We start from the raw sequence: 20,509 nt of genomic DNA, 5'->3' as shown, positions 1-20,509 counted from the left end.
AGGGAAATGCAAATCAAAACCACAATGAGATATCATCTTACACATGCCAGCATGGCTAAAATAAAAAAAAAAAAGACAACAAATTACAAGTGTTGGCAAGGATGTGGAGAAAAAAGAACCCTCTTGCACTGTTGGTACAGCCACTGTGGAAAACCGTATGGAGGCTCCTGAAAAAATTAAAAATAGAAATACCATATGATTCAGTAATTCCACTACTGAATATACACCCAAAGAAAATGAAAACACTAATGGGAAAAGATACATGCACCCCTATGTTTATTGCAGCATTACTTATAGTAGTCTCAGCAAACTGAGACAAGTTGGTCTGGTTATTTCTAGGATTGTCTTCTTTGTTTACTTGTGTACTCTCTATCTCCCCAACCAAATGATCAACTCTCTGAGCCTAGAGACTTCCTGTCTTCTTTATGCATCTGTCTGTAGCATGGGTGGGGTGGGGGTTGTAGGAAAGGGAGGGAAATAGAAGAACAGATCCTACTGTGCTGGGGAGTATTCCAGCAATTGTGGGCAACACCCTTGTTTTATTGGCTTTGAAAACCTGCCTCTGAGATCATGCCCTTTTTATGACGAGATGGTAATTTCCTGTTATCGAAGCCCACACCTTGGTGAGAAGCCCAGGACTCTGTACACCTGCTAAGTGGAGAGAAGGGGGGGGCGGGGCAGGTGAAGATGGGGAAGGCCTCTGGTGGCGTAGGCAGAGCACGAGTCCAGTCCCATAAGTGAGCTCACCTGCCAGTCCTGCTGAGCAGCTGGCAGGGGAGGGGGCAGGCTGGGCAAAGGTATACAGGAGAAGGGAAACCACAGGGACAGAGGGCTGGGCCAGGCCAGAGGCCGCTGTGACTTTAACTAGCCAGCCCAGACCTGCCCGGGGCCTCTCCCTGCCAGGCTGGGCTTGGGGCACAGAGGAAGCGAGACCATGGTGGGGAAGATGCAGCCTGTGCTGTGCACGCTCTGGGCCGGTGAGTAAGCCCCTCCCCTGTCTGGCGCCTGGGGGGTGGGTGAGACAAGGGGACTGAGTGCTGACAGTCTCCCAGTGCCCCCCGAGGGATGACCACCAGTAACACGGCTGCATTCCCGCTGAGCAGAATCACAGGTTCTGCTGTGCAGGCCAGCGCCCAGCAGCAGAATGGTTTGTGTATGCATATTAATCAATAAAATTCCAGCCCATTTCTGGAAGGAATAATTCACAAATTTTCAAGACCATAAATTCTGATCCCAGATCGGGTCACAAGATCTGACACCAGATCTGACAATAGGGACCAAGTATTTGAAATCAAGGTTGTCCCAGAAAATCCAGGATGCGTGGCTCTAGATACGTTCACTACCTGGGATTTTAACCACTGCCTTAAAACTAGAGAAAAAGGCGATGGTAAAAGTGATAACTTCCCTATCACGTATAGGGAAACCAAGGCAGAAGAGCAACCCAACTTAGTATCATTCCCCGAGCAAGAGAAGACTCAAACCCTTCAAAAACTAGAAAGGCCCTTTCCAAAGGTCAAAGCTCTCCACCCCTTCTGATACTCTGGTCATTGAAAACTGGGAAGATGGGGAAGCCCCACAAAATAGAAATCAGACATTTGTTGATATAATGGTTAAATCCAAATCAAGTGCTTTTCAATAGCAAAGTGGTTGCGTGGGGCCCATGGAGTGTTCACGGGTTCGGATGGAGGCGCTGGTGGTAAGGGTACTGGGCACAGGGAAGAAGTAGAGTGGAGAATGGAAGTTGAGAGGCTGGGGTTGGGGGAATTTGAGGCGTATCTTTAATTCATTGTATTTGGCTATGCTGAGAAATCCCATCGGCCTGCAATTTAGAAACTGTCGCAAACTTCAGGGATCTGGTAAGAATGGGGAGGAGGTAAAGAGTTTTACTGGGAAACTTAGGAGCCCCAAGGCCTGGAAAGTGGGGTCAAGGAGGCTCTGATTTAGAGCTCGCTTTTCAGCCCCTACAGCAAGCCCCAGGGCCAGCTGGCCTGCCTGCCCAGCGGACCCCACTCCTCCCAACGCTCAAAACCTGTCCTTTGAGACCTTAGGTGGAGGTGCTGGGGGAGGGCTGGGCCAAGGCTTAGAGGTAGACCTGGAAAAGATCCATCAGCTCAGTCTGGCTCAACCCCCCCCCCCCCCGAGACCCAAATGACTGGGGGCAGAGATGCCCTCCTGCTCAGGCTGGAGAGCCTGGTTGGGTCTTTCCCTCCTCTGAACCTCTTTACTGAGCACGTAGCTGGTGCAAGTGTCTCAGGAGCGAGGATTGTGGAATGACATCAGATCCAGACAGTCAGGGTACTTCAAGTCCCGAGGGAGGGAGGCTGCAAGGAAACGACCATCCTCCCCGGACAAGGCCAGGGACACTCTGATCCTCTTCTTCGGAGCTGGAAGTCTTGCCAGGGATGTCTCCCCCCTACCCCCCCAGTACACATCCTTGCATTTGCGGTCTGGCTGCAACCAGTGCATTTTTGGCCTGGGAAAAAACTCTAAAACAAAATGCTCCCCCAGTTTAGAATGAAAAGTGGCCTTAACTCTGAATTGCCTGCACATTTTCCCTCTTCCTTTGAGAAGGCACGTGACCCTGGGGTGAACTTCTCCAATGGAACCAGTTCTTGGGCCTGTGTTCAGGCTCATGTGCGTTTTCTGCCCCCATCCCCATCCCTCCACCCTCCCAGACTGCCCAGTCCAGATTCACGTGCCCACCACCTTAGCCTCCATACCTTACACTAAGGGGAAGGGGCTAGAGCAGTGGGGCAGGGGGAGACTGGGTTGGTGGCCGGGTCAGTGGCCAGCTCGGGGCACGCAGACAATTTGCCAAATGGAAATACCTGGGGACAGAATAGCCATTAGCCATTGCTTTGTGCAAGTGAGCAATGAGGGTGTTCAAAGGTCAAACCTAAGAGCAACAGGGTGGTCCTCCCCACAGCGTCTCAGGAGAGCACACCAGAGGGAGGAGCAGGGAAATGAGGGAGGGCTTCCTGAAGGAGGTGGAGCTTGAGCTGGGTTCCAGAGGACCTACTGGCCTTTGCCCTTCTTCCTTTCTCCATCTGAACCTGCACAGTAATAAACTAGATTTTGCTGCTGTCCTGGGCAGCTGATGAGCCAATGGGCCCCAGGACTCCACAGACTTTGGGCAGACAGAAGATAACACATATGGAAAGGACCCAAATAGAAGGCAGTACATCAGAAAATCTAAAAACAATCCTAAAACCAACTGAAAATCAGCCTGACAATTCTAAACACTGTCAGTGACAGAATACTTCACCCTTCCCGAGCAGGGGTCCCCACCCCCTCCTATCACCTCACTCTACTGCCTCACAGGCATTGAGAGGGCCAGCCTTCTTCCTGTACCGACTTTAGCCCCGGGGCAAATTAGTTAACCTTCAGAAACCTCAGTTTCCCACTCTGTGAAACGGGGAGGGTAATCCATAACGTGCAAAAATGCAGTGTGCCTCCCACAGGGTTGTTACGGATAGTAAATGAGTTTGTAAATGTAAGGATCTTGGAACAGTGCCTGGCACATAATAAGCATTCAATAAACACCCGTTATTATTGCTGTTGATATTATTAGTGTGGGCAAGTGTAAGTTACAGAGAATTCGTAGACTTTGGTAATCCATAGCCTGAGTGCTGGGGTCTGGTAGAAGGGTGCCAAGAAAGAGAGTCAGAGTCACTGTGGACGAGCCCTGAGTTATCAGCCCTCCCAAAGGCTGCTAGAGAAAACACCCCAGCTTGTGCACAGAACTAAGGCTCTTCCATTCCGGGAGTTTTTCCAGCCACTAGACTCCATGAGACTTGATGTGAAGAAAGTAGTTGCACGAAGTAGGAACCCACCAGAGGAATAAAAAGTCCGTAAGCAGCTCTGCCTGGAGTCACTAAAATCTTTGAAGACTTGATAAAAGACACAAACAAAAAAAGCCCCACCTTCCTGGAACTAGAGGAAACCTTTTTGAAGGTTAAATTAGAAAAACTGAGGAAGGCACTGCTTTACACAGAGAAATAAAGGAATCTATCATCCCAAAATATACTAGATGAGAAAATATATTTTTCTCCCCCATCTAAAGATATTTCAATAAATCCATGGATGCTTGATCCATAGTGTGTGTGTGTGTGGGGGGAGGGTCTTTGCTGGGATCTAGGTGTCCAAGTTCCTGAACTGAGGCGTTACCCAGGTGATTCTGATGTGCAGGCTACGTTTAAGAGCTAGATCTGGAAACTTGAGGGAAAGTAGGTGTGATCAGTCACCTCTGTTGCCCGGGCTGATCCTCCGCTGGTGACTCGAGTCAGTTTTGCGCCATCTGGCGGCTTCCCTGAGTTACTGTCCAGCGCCTGATTTGGTGACTCAACTCAGGGACCCAAGTGTATGTGCAGACCCATTCAGTAGGGCAGGGCCTGAGAGTCTGCATTTCTAACAAGCTCCCAAGTGATGATGATGCTGATTTAGGGACTACTGTTAAGAAACAAGGCTCCAGGGAGGAACTGGTTTGTGGACGCAGGTGTGAGCCTCATCTTGCCTTTGCTCCCCAGTCCCATCCCCAGGCTTCCGGGTAACCCAGCCATACTGCTTACTGTGATGTTGGTCCCTGGGAGGCCTGGAGGAAAGTGTGCCTGGCTCAGACTGTTCTTGTATTTCTGGCAGCACTTGACCCTGGTAATCCCTCCCTCCCTCTTTCCCTCCCTCCCTCCTTCCTGAAACTCTTCTGTCGGCTGGGTGATACACCCTCTCCTGGTTCTCCTCCTCCTCCTTTCAGGTCTTCTTTGCAGCTTCATTCTCCTCTGCCCACTGGGAAATGTCAGAGTTCCTCACACCAAGACCCACTTCTATTTTCGCTCTAGATCCACATCCACATTCACATCTTTAGGTGACACCAGTTTCCAATTGACTCACAATTTCCGTCTTCAAACCCAACCTCCCTCCTGAGATACACACCCACAAACCCAACAGTCCAGCCCACATGACCTCTCAATTTTTTTAAAAAAAAGATTTTATTTGTCAGAGAGAGAGAGAGGCAGGTAGAAGGAGAAGCAGACCCCGATAAGCAAGGAGCCCAATACGGGACTTGTTCCCAGGACCCTGGGATCACGACCTGAGCTGAAGGTAGATGCTTAACCCACTGAGCCACCCAGGCATCTCATGACCTCTCAACTTAAATGTCTCAGAAGCACTGCAAACTCACAAGCTGAAAAGCAAACTCATAATCTTTTTCCCCAACCTAGGCTTTTTCAGTGGTCTCTGCATCATAAACGACTCCCATCCATCCTCAAATGAAAGCCGGAAACCTAGCAGTCTTCTTACAGTGTTTCTACTGCTATGTAATAAACTACCCCAAAACTGAAAATGATAAAATAATTTATTTTGCTCACCAATCTACAAGTTGTATGGGGCTTGGCAGGGACAGTCCTTGCTCCGTGCAGCATCACTCGGGGTGACTTGACTGGGGTCGGAAGACCCACTTCCAAGATGGTGCACTCACTAGCTGGCAAGTTGGTGCTAACTCTGGGTCCTCTCTTTGTGGGCCTCTCCACAGGGAAGTTTGGGCATCTTCACAGCATGGCAGCCGGATTCTAAGAGCAAACTTCTAAAGAGAAAGAAAATGGAAGCTGCCAGTACCTCAAGGTCTAGGTCCAGATACTGACCCAGCATCGCTTCCACCATGTTCTACTGGTCAGGGAGTCACAGAACCCAGACTCAAGGAAAGGGACATGAACTTCACCTCTTGATGAGAGGAGTTTCAAAGTATTTGGAGACCATACTTTAGGATCCCCATATCACCCGATACTTCCTTCTTCCTCAGCTACACATTCAAGTTATCACTGTGCCCTGACAATTTTAGCTCTTACATCTTTTGAATCTGTTCACTTTTCTCGTCTCTCTGCTGCCTAGCTGATGTGACTGCCTCCCCTAAGCGGCTTCCGTAGCCTCTCACTGGCCTTGTGTGACTGTTTTGCCCCTTCTCTCTGTTCTCCACGCTGGAGCCAGAACGATCTTCTAAAATAAAATTGTGACCATGTCACTCCCCCTACTTAGCTCTTCAGTGATTTCCCACTAGCACTAGAATAAAGGCTCAAATCATGAGGACGGGTTCTCCTAAGTTATACTTAAGTTCTGGAAACCACTGAAGCGTTCCCCAAACCCCAGTATTTCGGCATCTTGACTGATCTCCCAGACTGACTCCTATACGTTGGATAGTTCAAAAATCTTTGTCAGATCACATCTTTTACTCCTTGGTTTGGAAAAATATCATCAGCACCTCCACCTGAAGCATCCACAGCTTCCCTGTCTCCTGTCTAATCTTCAAAGGCCACGAGTCCCTTTCCCCCGTGAAAGCCTTCCCAGGTCCCTTGGGGCCCCGCTGATCCCTTCCTAATAGGAACTTACAGTCTCAACCACTTCTTTGGCATCTGTTATATGGCCATTTAACCTTTCACCCACTTTGGGGCCTAGTTTTCCTAAACAACCTGGGGGCAAGAACTACTGCTACATAGTTTTCTTTTTCTTCTTTTCTTTCTTTCTCTCTCTTTCTTTCAAGTATCACAGTCACGGAACAAAGGCTCACAATGTATATTTGGCTTTCCACAATCAAGTTATAACTTCCTGGTCCTCTTTTCCTCTCCTCAACTCTGAGACCCCCTGTCGTCCGACTTGGGCGTCCATCCTACCAAGTATCCTCACATACCCTACTGACTTGTGAGATTCTACACCGCATGCTAAACAAAACAACTAGATCTCTGTCCCCGGTGACACAGGCTCTTCTGCCTGCTTATCTCCTTTATAATATTCCTCTTCCCTACCCTCGAATCGAAATTACCCTTCTATGCGGACAGCTGCCACAAACAAGGCTTCTTCCCGACCAGCAGTCGACCTCTCACCGCTTCCGTCGCCTCCTCGCGCCCATTCCCAGGCGCTCCTTCTCTTTCCTAAGATGGCCGCCGCGGAGCGCAGGGAAGGCAGCGTGAGTCCCAGCCTGCAGCGACGCTGCCGCGCTGGGGGCCGGAGGACGACGGGCCTGAGGAGCCGGGCGCCTGAGGAGTGGGAAGGGCCGGAGAGGGGGACCTGTGAGGCCGTTGGCCGAGCTGCCAGAACCACCTGCCCCCTCCCCTCAGGCCAGAGCCCACCTGCCTGACACAGGAAGTGGGGCCTCATGGCCCAACATCAGGGCCCGGAAGTGAATATTGCTGGGGCCCGGATGTGGGGTGAGGGCGTCTGTGTCTCCACGGAGCCCTTGGATGGGCAGAAGAACCTTACAAATCATGCTGTTGTCGCAAATAAATTGGCTACTTGTCCCTTTGAAGCTCACCCCCGGGTTCCTTGGGCTGAAACCAGTCATCACATCTCAAGCTGTGATGATAAAAGTTGTATTGGGGGGATGTTGTCAACCAAACCAGGAACCTTGGACAAGAGACTGTTTGAGAGCACATGGCAGTGCCTTCCTTGCCATGAAGACTGGGATAAAGATTTGTAGGAACAGACCAACGCCCGTTTGTCTGGGCAAGGCCAACTACTGTGGCAACAACAGCCCCACAAACAGCATAGTTAGGGAACATAAGAGTGACCTGGCTTCAGGCATGCACGTTCCCAAGTTTCGCTGTATGTTCTGCCGTGGAAAAAAATGGAAATGCACAATAACTGAGTATCTCTCTTATTCACATGCTAGACCCTAGAAGATGCTTTTTCCTGCTATCAGTGGGTTCTTCACTTTTCTCCTAATCTATTTATGAAAGATAAACTGCCTTTCAAACTAATAAGTACCCTTCCTCCGCCCCCCCCGAGTCTTCATTCACTTGATGCAAGAAAGAACCCTCATATTTAGAACTGTTTCAAATAAACCATCAATGCAGATAGCAGGGGAAACATACACACACACACACACAAAACCAAAACCCTCAAATTGTCATCATGGCCAATTACACTTGGACCCATCCCACATTTCTGGCCCCACAGAATTCTGGAATTCCAGAATTTCATCGCAGAACAGCCTTGTTCTTGCTACAGACTGGCTTCTTTTACTTTCTGGAATGTGCCCCACCTTCTCCATGCCCTGACCTCTGCACAGTGCTCTTCTCTCTCTACCCACCTCTTCTCCAATTTTCACATGGTTCACTCCTGCTCATCCTCCAATGTCAGCTCAACAGGCCCTTCCTTAGGACAACTGCTTCCCATCCCCAAATCTTTTGTTATATCCTGTCATCATCGAATGTGTAACACTTGTGTCCATGGTGGTTTTACATTTTTTTCTCTGGGATTATTCATTCCAGTTTGACTCAGCCAGAAGACCGAATGTTATAAGAGCAGGGACTGGGTCTGTCTCTGCTTGTCATTTTTCTCCCCAGAGTCCAGCACAGTCCCTGCAACACGGGTGCCCAGCAGCCATTTGCTTTATGGGTGTTAGTGAATGAGAACCTACCCTTTGAACCTCACTAGGCAGCAAGCTGGTTTGCTTTTAGTGTCTCCTATCCTGCCTTTCTTCCTTTCCTTCTTTCTCTAAACAGTTCCAGCTTCTCTCCAAGCCTCAACTTCCTATTTTCAGATGGTTCTATCAAAAGTTACGCATTCTGAGTCCCTTTCTAGGGTTTGACGGATAAGAGGGATGAATTAGGGAAATGGGTTTGTCCTGCAAGGGAAAGGGAGTCACTCAGTGTGCCTTCCCTCCCTCCCAGATAGCACTTGGATTTTAGCAGCAGCTTCAGTGGTGATTTCAGTACTGAGATGGTTGGTGGAGGACATACTTGACTTGGAGGTCCGTAAAGAAAGTTGCCCCTCAAACTACTCCATGTTGGCAGAGCATAGGTTTTGTCCCCATTTCCTCTCTGCCTGCTGAGCTCGTCTCTGTTCCCAGATCACCCTGTCCCTGGAGCAGCCCTCTCTGCCCGGAGCACCAACTGTCATGCTTGGAACCCGCCTCCTTCCTCCCCTCTGCCACCTGGTGACCTCCAGGCTGCTTTCTCATTTTGGCCTTGGTTGAGTCAGGGATGCCATAAACACCTGGCATGGGCAGAACACAGTGACAGACAGATGCTCCCACTTAGGGACTTATCTCTTGGCACACGTGGAGACAGGTTACACTTGCTGTGAGCAAAACTGGTCCTCCACTCTGCCCTGAGCCCTCCCCCCACTCCCCTTCTCACCCAGGCTGGAGTCTTGCTCCATCTGGCTTCTCTTCTATTTTCAGTGTCTTCCTTTCTAGGAGCTCCTTCCCTATAATCTACAAACCTGCATAAGTCTCCCCATCTTCCAACCCAGAGGAGACTAAAGAAACTTTCTCAAGGCCCTCTCATTTCAGCTTTTTCTGTTTATTTATTTATTTATTTATTTTTTATTTATTTATTTGACAGAGAGAGACACAGCGAGAGAGGGAACACAAGCAGGGGGAGTGGGAGAGGGAGAAGCAGGCTTCCCGCGGAGCAGGGAGCCCGATGTGGGGCTCGATCCCAGGACCCTGGGATCATGACCTGAGCAGAAGGCAGATGCTTAACGACTAAGCCACCCAGGCACCCCTTGTTTCAGCTTTTTCATTTCCCTGTGTTAAGTGAGCTCCTTGGCAAAATAGGCTGCCCTCCCTGTCTCTGCTTCCTCAAGTCCAGCCTGATTTATAAAACTGTAACATGGCTTTGTGATTACAAAAGTAACACATGTTTAGTACAGAACATTTGGAAAATAAAAATATACAAACAAGAAATCCAAAATTTATCCATGATCCCAGAATCCAGAGGTAACTGTTATTAATACTGTGTTTTGGTATATTTGCTTCTAGAATTTGTTCTCTCTCTGTGATTATGAGGAAATGGGATACTGTTGTATGTACAGTTGTGTATTCCGCTTTATTTTCTTACATATACAAGCTCAACGTAGTGAAGTGACTCCCTTGGGGGCAATTTCAAGTCCCACCTCCTTGGTAAGCCTTTCTCTTACAATCCTTCTTCAGGTGACACAGCCCCTCCCCTCTCTCCTTCACTTTACTTCCTTAACCCTTGCACTTAACACTTAATTAGGCTCCATTAGGCTGCTGACTGACAGTGACCTCTACCTGCTTCATGGGCAGGGACTGTGCCCCAGGCCACTGAATCCACAAGGTCTTATTAGCACCCAGCTCTCTAGAAACCTTGAGGTGGGAACTGTCGAAGAGTAGACACAAGAGAAACTCGAGACACAGACCCTGCTAGAAGGGGCATACTATCTGCTGAGAGGAGGAGGTCCCATTGCCCCAAACCCCAGCAACGTGAGAATTGTGTGCACTTGGCAGAGTGCCACCAGATGCAGCTCTGAAAAGCCTGCGAGCCTGCAAGCTGGGCTGGGATGGTCCCAGCGGTTTCTGGAAGAGGTGGCTCACGAACATACCTCTGATCACTTTCCCAGTACCTTGCTAGGGGGGGCTAGGACTAGGACCTTAGGAACAATGCATTGAATTGATTGGAATTTGCAGATTCCTAAACATCCATCCAGAACTGAGTTCTAACCACGCAGCCCTGCACCGACCCCAGGGGAGGTGGGACGACCCAACCGCTTGTGTGAACTGCCCTTCCCCAGCTAGGGGCCCCATACTTTCTCAACGAAGAGCCCCGGCCTCGTCCTGGGGCAGGCTGGGACACCTCTGGCCTCCAGCCCTTCCTCCCTAAGAATGTGGTTTCTCTGAGCAAATGGATTTGCCTAAGTGGAGGTATTAACTGCCAGTTTCCCAAGGGTTCCCATAATGTGCTGTGTACGCCTCAAGCAGCCAGTTCCATCAAGCATTTCATTATCCTCCTTGGATGTATTACTTTCTGGTTAGCTCTCAAGAGACGGTTTATTATCTTCTTAACAAACCTTCCTTATTTACAAGCAATCAGCAAGGCTTCAGGCTGGGTGTCCCCACACCACGCCCTCTTAGGGAGGTTAAATGACCTCTCTCGGGGCGCCTGGGTGTCTCAGTTGGTTAAGCTGTTGCCTTCGGCTCATGATCCCAGGGTCCTGGGATTGAGCCCCACATCGGGCTCCCTGCTCAGCGGGGAGCTGCTTCTCCCTGTCCTCCCCCTTTGTGCTTTCTCTCGCTATCTCTGTCTCTCACTCTCTCTCAAATAAATAAATAAAATCTTTAAAAAAAAATGACCTCTCTCATTTCCTTCTGAGGCATCTTGCTCTGGGGGCTCTCTTGACCCTTTATTTGATTTTTTTTTTTTTTTTTTTTTTGGACATTTTCTAGCTATCTGTAAGGCAGGTTCTCCAACAAGTTTCTCTGGTTGTGAGTCCTCCCCATCTTTTAAGCTTAAATTCTCTGTCACTCACGTATTTGCTATCAAAGAGCACTTACTTGAGCACCTCCTACGTCAGGCACTTTGCTGAGCCCTGGGGACGTGCAGATGAAGAAAACAGAGTTGCAGGGCAGAAAGATGTGACAATAGAGAGGGCTGGTATGGTTCTGGCTTGCGTGCCAGGCTAGAGGATGTGCCCGCTAAATACGGTGAGTCATTCAACCCTCACAACAATATTGTTAGGTAATCTTGTTATCCTCATTTTAGAGTTGAGAACGCTGAGGCACAGAAAAGTTAATTAAGGTGGCCAAGGTCACACAGTTAGAAAAAGTAAGAATGAGGATGGCAGCCCGGGCAGTTTGGTTCCTGCATTTGGCCACTCTGGTGTAGCGTGTAATAAAGTTGCATGAGACAGAAGTCCTAGGAGGCGAGTACTTGTGAGTAGTAGGTACTGATTCTGCCGGGGAGAGTCTGGACATTTCCTCTGGGACAGTGAATGCGCTCTAAACTTCTTCCTCAGCAAACTACTCTGGTGCCGGGAGGTTTTGATTTCTTCCTGGAGGTGAAAAGCACTCACTCTCCCAGTTTGTCTATCCTTAGGGAAGTTAACACAACCCTGAACTCTTTGTTTGTAGACCCCTGGGGGGGAATTAGCTGAGCATCAGATGGATGTTCTTCATGAATAGGAGAAGGGCTCAGCCTGGAGGAAGAGAGCAGGGGAGTGGCGAGGGTGAGAAAGAATTCTTCTGGAGCATGGGGCATCCACAGCTTTCAGGCGGCAGCAGGATGGCAGAACCCACTCTTTTCTGAACCACTAGAAAGGAGATACCCAGTGTAGACCCACACAAGGAAGGAAGAAGGGAGGTAGTTGGAAGGTTCTCGAAATGAACTTCTCTACTTCCTACTTGTCTAATTACAGATTAGATGTTCCATCTGGTACTTTTGTCACACCCACTGAGTAGAGAGGCAAAGATCGCATAGAAGAGAAAAACATGAGGGCCATGGTATCAAAAATATTTTTTTAAATCATCATATATTTTTAAAAGGCACAAACCTCTCTTGACCCCACAGACTCCTTTAACCCCCACGTCTCTTTGGCAAAAACTGCCCTCTTCTTCTCATCCCGCTTGCTCTTGAGCCCATCTTCCCAGGCTCCATCTCCACTCCATGGAATCTGCTCATGCCAAGGTCCCCTCATCGCCTCCATGTCACCACATCCAGTGGTCATCCCTCAGTTCCCAGTTCCCCAGCCCAACAGATCAGCAGCTTTGGCGTAGCTGACCCCCTTTGCTTTCATGAAATACTTTTCCTGCTTGGCCACTGGGAACCACTTTTTCTGGGCTCTCTTCCTAGCCGCCTGGCCAGTTCTCCTTCTCCCTTGCTGGTTTCTCCTCATTTTCTCCACCACTAAGCACTGGAGTGCCCCAGGGCTCCATCCCAGATACCTTCCCTGTCTTTGTGCGCTTCTCTGTCTTCCTCCCCATCTTCTGGCCTTCAGTGACCTCCCCAGGAAACTGTCTCCTCAACACCTCTATTGAGTGTCTAATAAGTATCTCAAACTTCACATGTCCACAAACAAACGCCTGATCTTCCCCCTAAAACCTGCCCCTCTCAGTCTTCCTCATCTCCATAAATGACAATTCCATCCTTCCAGTTGTTTCGGCCAAACCCCTTATCTATCCTTGACTTCTCTTTTCCTCTAATATGTCAAATCTAATCTGCAGTCAAATCCCATTGGCTCTACTTTCTATATACATTCCAATTTGGATCACTTCTCTCCACCTCCACTACCCTGACCTGCGCCCAAGCCACCATTAACACTCGCCTATACAATTGGAAAAGCTTCTTGATTGGTTGCCCTGCTTCCACTCTGTTCCCCAATCTCCTCCTTCCTTGCACCTCACTTCAGCCAGGTTGAGCCTTTAAAAATGTATGTCAAGTATATTACCTCAGCTTAAATCCCTCCAAGGGCTTCCCACCTCTTCCAAAGAAAAATAAGAAGTCCTAAATATGGGCTAAAGGCCCGGTGTGACCTCAGACTTCTCTACCTCTCTGCCTCATCTCTCCTCCTCCCTCCCCTCCTACCACATGGCTTCCTTGCTGTTCCTCACATGGACCACCCTTACTCTGCCTAGAAAGTTCTCATGACAGGTATCCACATGGCTTTCTGTTTCAAGCATCTATTGCTACAAACCAGATCACCCCAAAACTTAGTGTCTTAAAACAATGCCAGTATATATTTTGCTCATGAATCTTCACTCTGGGTAGGCTCTCTAAGGATAGCTCAGCCCTGCTTTCCTAGACAGCTGAGCATGCTCATCCACATGCTGGGAATGGATGTTGGCTCTTCCAAGGGACCTCAGCTCAAGCTCTGTCCCAAATAACATGTGGTCTTTCCATGTGGCTGCTTCACTTTCTCACAGAATGTTATTGGGTTCTCAGAGGGAGCATCTCAAGAGGACCAAGCAAATCTTATGGCCTCTTACAAGTTAGCATGAGAAGCCATATGGTGCCCCTCAGACTGTAGTCCCAGCCTACTCAAATTCAAGAGGAGCGGACACAGATGGAGATGAGTCACCATCATGTGGAAAGATGAATATACGTGATGGGAGATACTGGTGTGGCCGCACTGCTTTCCTCACCTTTTCCTGGTAAACTCATGTAGAATAAACTCACCTGGGAATACCCTCTCTCTTTACCTTGATTTAATCTTATTTATAAAACTCCTTACCACATTTAAGTGCTCCATAAAAATTTGTTAAATGTATGGCTACATTATCATCACAACAAAAAAAGGTGGTGAGGAATATTTATCAAGAGCTTTCTATTAGACACTAAAAAATGTATTTATACATATTATCTCACTAAGTTCTCCCGACAACTCTTGGAAGTATTGGTGTTTCTATTTTATGGATGAGAGAAGTTCACACAGCTGGTAAGAGGTGGGGCTGAGGTTCAAAGCTGGGCTTTTAGCTACCATACAATGCATTTAACTTCTTTGTGATGTTGCAGGATGGGTATAGGGTGGACCAAGGCACACGATCATCTTCACTTTGGTCATGGAGAACAGAGGGTGTGCCATGGCCAAGATCACAGTTGTAGTGTGTCTAGCTGTGGTTGCAGGAGGAGAATGTCACTGGGCATTCCCTGAGAGGTCCTCTGGGCAATGAGTGGCTATGCCATGTCATTTACTTCTTCCCACTTCCCACTTTCTTTCCAGTCTGGGCGACTGTCAATGCCATCTCTGTGGAAACCCCACAGGATGTTCTTCGGGCTGCCCGGGGAAAGAGCGTTACCCTTCCATGCACCTACCGCACATCTGCCTCCGACCGAAATGGATTTATCCAATGGGACAAGCTTCTAAGGAGTCACTCGGTAAGCATCCTTAAAAAGCTGAGGGTATCATGGAAGTGAATATTACCTGATCATGACCTCTTAGAGGACAAGGACTACAAGTCTTTCAATAAATGTTAGAATAAACACCAGCACCCAAGCTGGACTGGGTGGGGAGAGAGTAGTGAGTGTTGGACCCAGTGAGGGGCATATTATGCCACCTTTATTTTGAAAAAGTGACCTTCCCTAAAATATCCTTCTGCTGGTCAGTCTCAAGTTACCTAAATTGTATCATTTGAGACAGTCATTCCTTTTGATTAGCACAGAGCTCTCCTTAAGGTCAGATTTTATTGAATAGTGTTTTGGGTTTTTTTTTCTTTCTTTCTTTTTTCTTTTTTCTGTTTAGGTTCTTTTGCGGAATATAGAAGACATTGTATTTTATTTTATTTATTTTTTTGTACCTATTTTTTATTGTTATGTTAATCACCATACATTACATCATTAGTTTTTGATGTAGCATTCCATGATTCATTGTTTGTGCATAACACCCAGTGCTCCATGCAGAACGTGCCCTCTTTAATACCCAACACCAGGCTAACCCATTCCCCTACCCCCTCCCCTCTAGAACTCTCAGTTTGTTTTTCAGAGTCCATCGTCTCTCATGGTTCGTCTCCCCCTCTGATTTCCCCCCCTTCATTCTTCCCCTCCTGCTATCTTCTTCTTTTTTTTTTTCTTAACATATATTCATTATTTGTTTCAGAGGTACAGATCTGTGATTCAACAGTCTTGCACAATTCACAGTGCTCACCATAGCACATACCCTTCCCAGTGTCTATCATCCAGCCCCCCATCCCTCCCACCCCACCCCCCACTCCAGCAACCCTCAGTTTCTTTCCTGAGATTAAGAATTCCTCATATCAGTGAGGTCATATGATACATGTCTTTCTCTGATTGACTTATTTCGCTCAGCATAACACCCTTCAGTTCCATCCACGTCATTGCAAATGGCAAGATCTCATTCCTTTTGATGGCTGCATAATATTCCATTGTATATATATACCACCTCTTCTTTATCCATTCATCTGTTGATGGACATCTTGGCTTTTTCCACAGGTTGGCTATTGTGGACATTGCTGCTATAAACATCGGGGTGCACGTACCCCTTCAGATCCCTACATTTGTATCTTTGGGGTAAATACCCAGTAGTGCAATTGCTGGATCGTATGGTAGCTCTATTTTCAACTTTTTGAGGAACCTCCATACTGTTTTCCAGAGTGGTTGCACCAGCTTGCATTCCTACCAACAGTGTAGGAGGGTTCCCCTTTCTCTGCATCCCCGCCAAAATCTGTCATTTCCTGACTTGCTAATTTTAGCCATTCTGACTGGTGTGAGGTGGTATCTCATTGAGGTTTTGATTTGGATTTCCCTGATGCCGAGCGATGTTGGGCACTTTTTCATATGTCTGTTGGCCATTTGGATGTCTTCTTTGGAAAAATGTCTGTTCATGTCTTCTGCCCATTTCTTGATTGGATTCTTTATTCTTTGGGTGTTGAGTTTGATAAGTTCTTTATAGATTTTGGATACTAGCCGTTTATCTGATGTGTCATTTGCAAATATCTTCTCCCATTCTGTCAGTTGTCTTTTGGTTTTGTTGACTATTTCTTTTGCTGTGCAAAAGCTTTTTATCTTGATGAAGTCCCAATAGTTCATTTTTGCCCTTGCTTCCCTTGCCTTTGGCGATGTTTCTAGGAAGAAGTTGCTGCGGCTGAGGTCGAAGAGGTTGCTGCCTGTGTTCTCCTTTAGGATTTGGATGGACTCCTGTCTCACATTGAGGTCTTTCAACCATTTGGAGTCTATTTTTGTGTGTGGTGTAAGGAAATGGTCCAGTTTCATTCTTCTGCATGTGGCTGTCCAATTTTCCCAACACCATTTGTTGAAGAGACTGTCTTTTTTCCATTGGACATTCTTTCCTGCTTTGTCAAAGATTAGTTGACCATAGAGTTGAGGGTCCATTTCTGGGCTCTCTATCCTGTTCCATTGATCTATGTGTCTGTTTTTGTGCCAGTACCATACTGTCTTATGATGACAGCTTTGTAATAGAGCTGGAAGTCCGGAATTGTGATGCCGCCAGCTTTGCTTTTCTTTTTCAACATTCCTCTGGCTATTCGGGGTCTTTTCTGGTTCCATACGAATTTTAGGATTATTTGTTCCATTTCTTTGAAAAAAGTGGATGGTATTTTGATAGGGATTGCATTGAACGTGTAGATTGCTCTAGGTAGCATTGACATCTTCACAATATTTGTTCTTCCAATCCATGAGCATGGAACGTTTTTCCATTTCTTTGTGTCTTCCTCGATTTCTTTCATGAGTATTTTATAGTTTTCTGAGTACAGATCCTTTGCCTCTTTGGTTAGATTTATTCCTAGGTATCTGATGGTTTTGGGTGCAATTGTAAATGGGATCGACTCCTTAATTTCTCCTTCTTCTGTCTTGTTGTTGGTGTATAGGAATGCCACTGATTTCTGTGCATTGATTTTATATCCTGCCACTTTACTGAATTCCTGTATGTGTTCTAGCAGTTTTGGGGTGGAGTCTTTTTGGTTTTCCACATAAAGTATCATATCACCTGCAAAGAGTGAGAGTTTGACTTCTTCTTTGCCAATTTGGATGCCTTTTATTTCTTTTTGTTGTCTGATTGCTGTGGCTAGGATTTCTAATACTATGTTGAATAGCAGTGGTGATAGTGGACATCCCTGCCGCATTCCTGACCTTAGGAGGAAAGCTCTCAGTTTTTCCCCATTGAGAATGATATTCGCTGTAGGTTTTTCATAGATGGCTTTTATGATATTGAGGTATGTACCCTCTATCCCTATACTCTGAAGAGTTTTGATCAAGAAAGGATGCTGTACTTTGTCAAATGCTTTTTCTGCAACTATTGAGAGGATCATATGATTCTTGTTCTTTCTTTTGTTAATGTATTATATCACGTTGATTGATATGCGGATGTTGAACCAACCTTGCAGCCCAGGGATAAATCCCACTTGGTCATGGTGAATAATCCTTTTAATGTACTGTTGGATCCTATTGGCTAGTATTTTGGTGAGAATTTTTGCATCCATGTTCATCAAGGATATTGGTCTGTAATTCTCCTTTTTGATGGAGTCTTTGTCTGGTTTTGGGATCAAGGTAATGGTGGCCTCAAAATGAGTTTGGAAGTTTTCCTTTCATTTCTATTTTTTGGAACAGTTTCAGAAGAATAGGTATTAATTCTTCTTTAAATGTTTGGTAGAAGTCCCCTGGGAAGCCATCTGGCCCTGGGCTTTTGTTTTTTGGGAGATTTTTGATGACTGCTTCAATTTCCTTAGTGGTTATAGGTCTGTTCAGGTTTTCTATTTCTTCCTGGTTCAGTTTTAGTAGTTGATACATCTCTAGGAATGCATCCATTTCTTCCAGGTTATCTAATTTGCTGGCATAGAGTTGCTCATAATATGTTCTTAGAATTGTTTGTATTTCTTTGGTGTTGGTTGTGATCTCTCCTCTTTCATTCATGATTTTGTTGATTTGGGTTATTTCTCTTTTTTTTTTTTTGATAAGTCTGGCCAGGGGTTTATCAGTCTTGTTAATTCTTTCAAAGAACCAGCTCCTAGTTTCATTGATCTGTTATACTGTTCTTTTGGTTTCTATTTCATGGATTTCTGCTCTGATCTTTATTATTTCTCTTCTCCTGCTGGGTTTAGGCTTTATTTGCTGTTCTTTCTCTAGCTCCTTTAGGTGTAGGGTTAGGTTGTGTATTTGAGACTTTCTTGTTTTTTGAGAAAGGCTTGTATTGCTATATACTTTCCTCTTAGGACTGCTTTTGCTGCATCCCAAAGATTTTGAACAGTTGTGTTTTCATTTTCATTGGTTTCCATGGATTTTTTTAATTCTTCTTTAATTTCCTGGTTGACCCTTCATTCTTTACTAGGATGCTCTTTAGCCTCCATGTATTTGAGGTCTTTCCGACTTTCCTCTTGTGATTGAGTTCTAGTTTCAAAGCATTGTGGTCTGAAAATAGGCAGGGAATGATCCCAATCTTTTGGTACCGGTGGAGACCTGATTTGTGACCTAAGATGTGATCTATTTTGGAGAATGTTCCATGGGCACTAGAGAAGAATGTGTATTCTGTTGCTTTGGGATGGAATGTTCTGAATATGTCTGTGAAGTCCATTTGGTCCAGTGTGTCATTTAAAGTCTTTATTTCCTTGTTGATCTTTTGCTTAGATGATCTGTCCATTTCGGTGAGGTGGGTGTTAAAGTCCCCCACTATTATTGTATTGTAGTCAATGTGTTTCTTTGCTTTTGTTATTAATTGCCTTATATAATTGGCCGCTCCCATGTTAGGGGCAAAGATATTTACAATTGTTAGATCTCTTGTTGGATAGACCCTTTAAGTATGATATAGTGTCCTTCCTCATCTCTTATTACAGTCTTTGGTTTAAAATCTAATTTGTCTGATATAAAGATTGCCCCCCCAGCTTTCTTTTGATGTCCATTAGCATGGTAAATGGTTTTCCACCCCCTCACTTTCAATCTGGGGGTGTCTTTGGGTCTAAAATGAGTCTCTTGCAGACAGCATATCGATGGGTCTTGCTTTTTAATCCAATCTGATAGCCTGTGTCTTTTGATTGGGACATTTAGCCCATTTACATTCAGGGTAACTATTGAAAGATAGGAATTTAGTGCCATTGTAGTGCCCGTAAAGTGACTGTTACTGTATATTGTCTGTGTTCCTTTCTGGTCTATGTTGCTTTTAGGTTCTCTCTTTGCTTAGAGGACCCCTTTCAATATTTCTTGTAGGGCTGTTTTCGTGTTTGCAAATTCCTTTAGTTTTTGTTTGTCCTGGAAGCTTATTATCTCTCCTTCTATGTTCAATGACAGCCTAGCTGGATATAGTATTCTTGGCTGCATATTTTTCTCATTTAGTGCTCTGAATATATCATGCCAATCCTTTCTGGCCTGCCAGGTCTCTGTGAATAGGTCTGTTGCCAACCTAATGTTTCTACCATTGTAGGTTACATATCTCTTCTCCCGAGCTGCTTTCAGGATTTTCTCTTTGTCTCTGAGACTCGTAAGTTTTACTATTAGATGTCGGGGTGTTGACCTATTTTTATTGATTTTGAGAGGGGCTCTCTGTGCTTCCTGGATTTTGATGCCTGTTTCCTTCCCCAAATTAGGGAAGTTCTCTGCTATAATTTGCTCCAATATACCTTCTGCCCCTCTCTCTCTTTCTTCTTCTTCTGGGATCCCAATTATTCTAATGTTGTTTCGTCTTATGTTATCGTTTATCTCTCGAATTCTGCCCTCGTGATCCAGTAGTTGTTTATCTCTCTTTTTCTCAGCTTCTTTGTTTTCCATCATTTGGTCTTCTATATCACTGATTCTCTCTTCTGCCTCATTTATCCTAGCAGTTAGTGGCCCCATTTTTTATTGCACCTCATTAATAGCCTTTTTGATTTCGACTTGATTAGATTTTAGTTCTTTTATTTCTCCAGAAAGGGTTTCTCTAATAACTTCCATGCTTTTTTCAAGCCCAGCTAGTATCTTTAAAGTAATGATTCTGAACTCTAGATCTAACATTGTACTAATGTCCGTATTGAGTAGGTCCCTGGCAGTCGGTACTACCTCTTGTTCTTTTTGTTGAGGTGATTTTTTTTCCGTCTTGTCATTCTGTCCAGAGGAGAATAGATTAATGAGAGAACAAAATGCTAACAGGGTAACAACGTCCCCAGAATATATACTCTAAACAAATAAGAAAAGACCTGAAGCCAGGGGAAAAGAAAGGGAAAGAAAGAAAAAAGAAAAAGAAAAAAAAAAAAAAGAAAAAGATAAAAACAAACAAAAACAGAACAAAACAAAAAAAACCCAGAATATGATCAAATATGATCAGGCTGGTGCATAGATCAGTGCCACAC

At 45.9% G+C, this 20,509-nt stretch overlaps 1 protein-coding gene across 1 annotated transcript in view; it reads left to right on the top strand.

Annotated features, from left to right (window-relative positions):
- Positions 1-13,830: 13,830 nt before the first annotated feature.
- GPA33 (glycoprotein A33) overlaps positions 13,831-20,509 on the top strand; it is a 35,039-nt gene continuing 28,360 nt past the window's right edge. The window contains exons 1-2 of the mRNA XM_032389333.1: positions 13,831-13,876; positions 14,446-14,600. Of these exons, the coding sequence (XP_032245224.1) occupies positions 13,831-13,876; positions 14,446-14,600 (201 nt within the window). The remainder of the gene's footprint in view (positions 13,877-14,445; positions 14,601-20,509) is intronic.

The sequence above is a fragment of the Phoca vitulina genome, unplaced genomic scaffold (assembly GCF_004348235.1).
Source record: "Phoca vitulina isolate PV1807 unplaced genomic scaffold, GSC_HSeal_1.0 scaffold54, whole genome shotgun sequence".
NCBI lineage: Eukaryota > Metazoa > Chordata > Mammalia > Carnivora > Phocidae > Phoca > Phoca vitulina.
The sequence above is the reverse complement of the archived record's forward strand: the minus strand, read 5'-3'. Positions and strand labels throughout refer to the sequence as shown.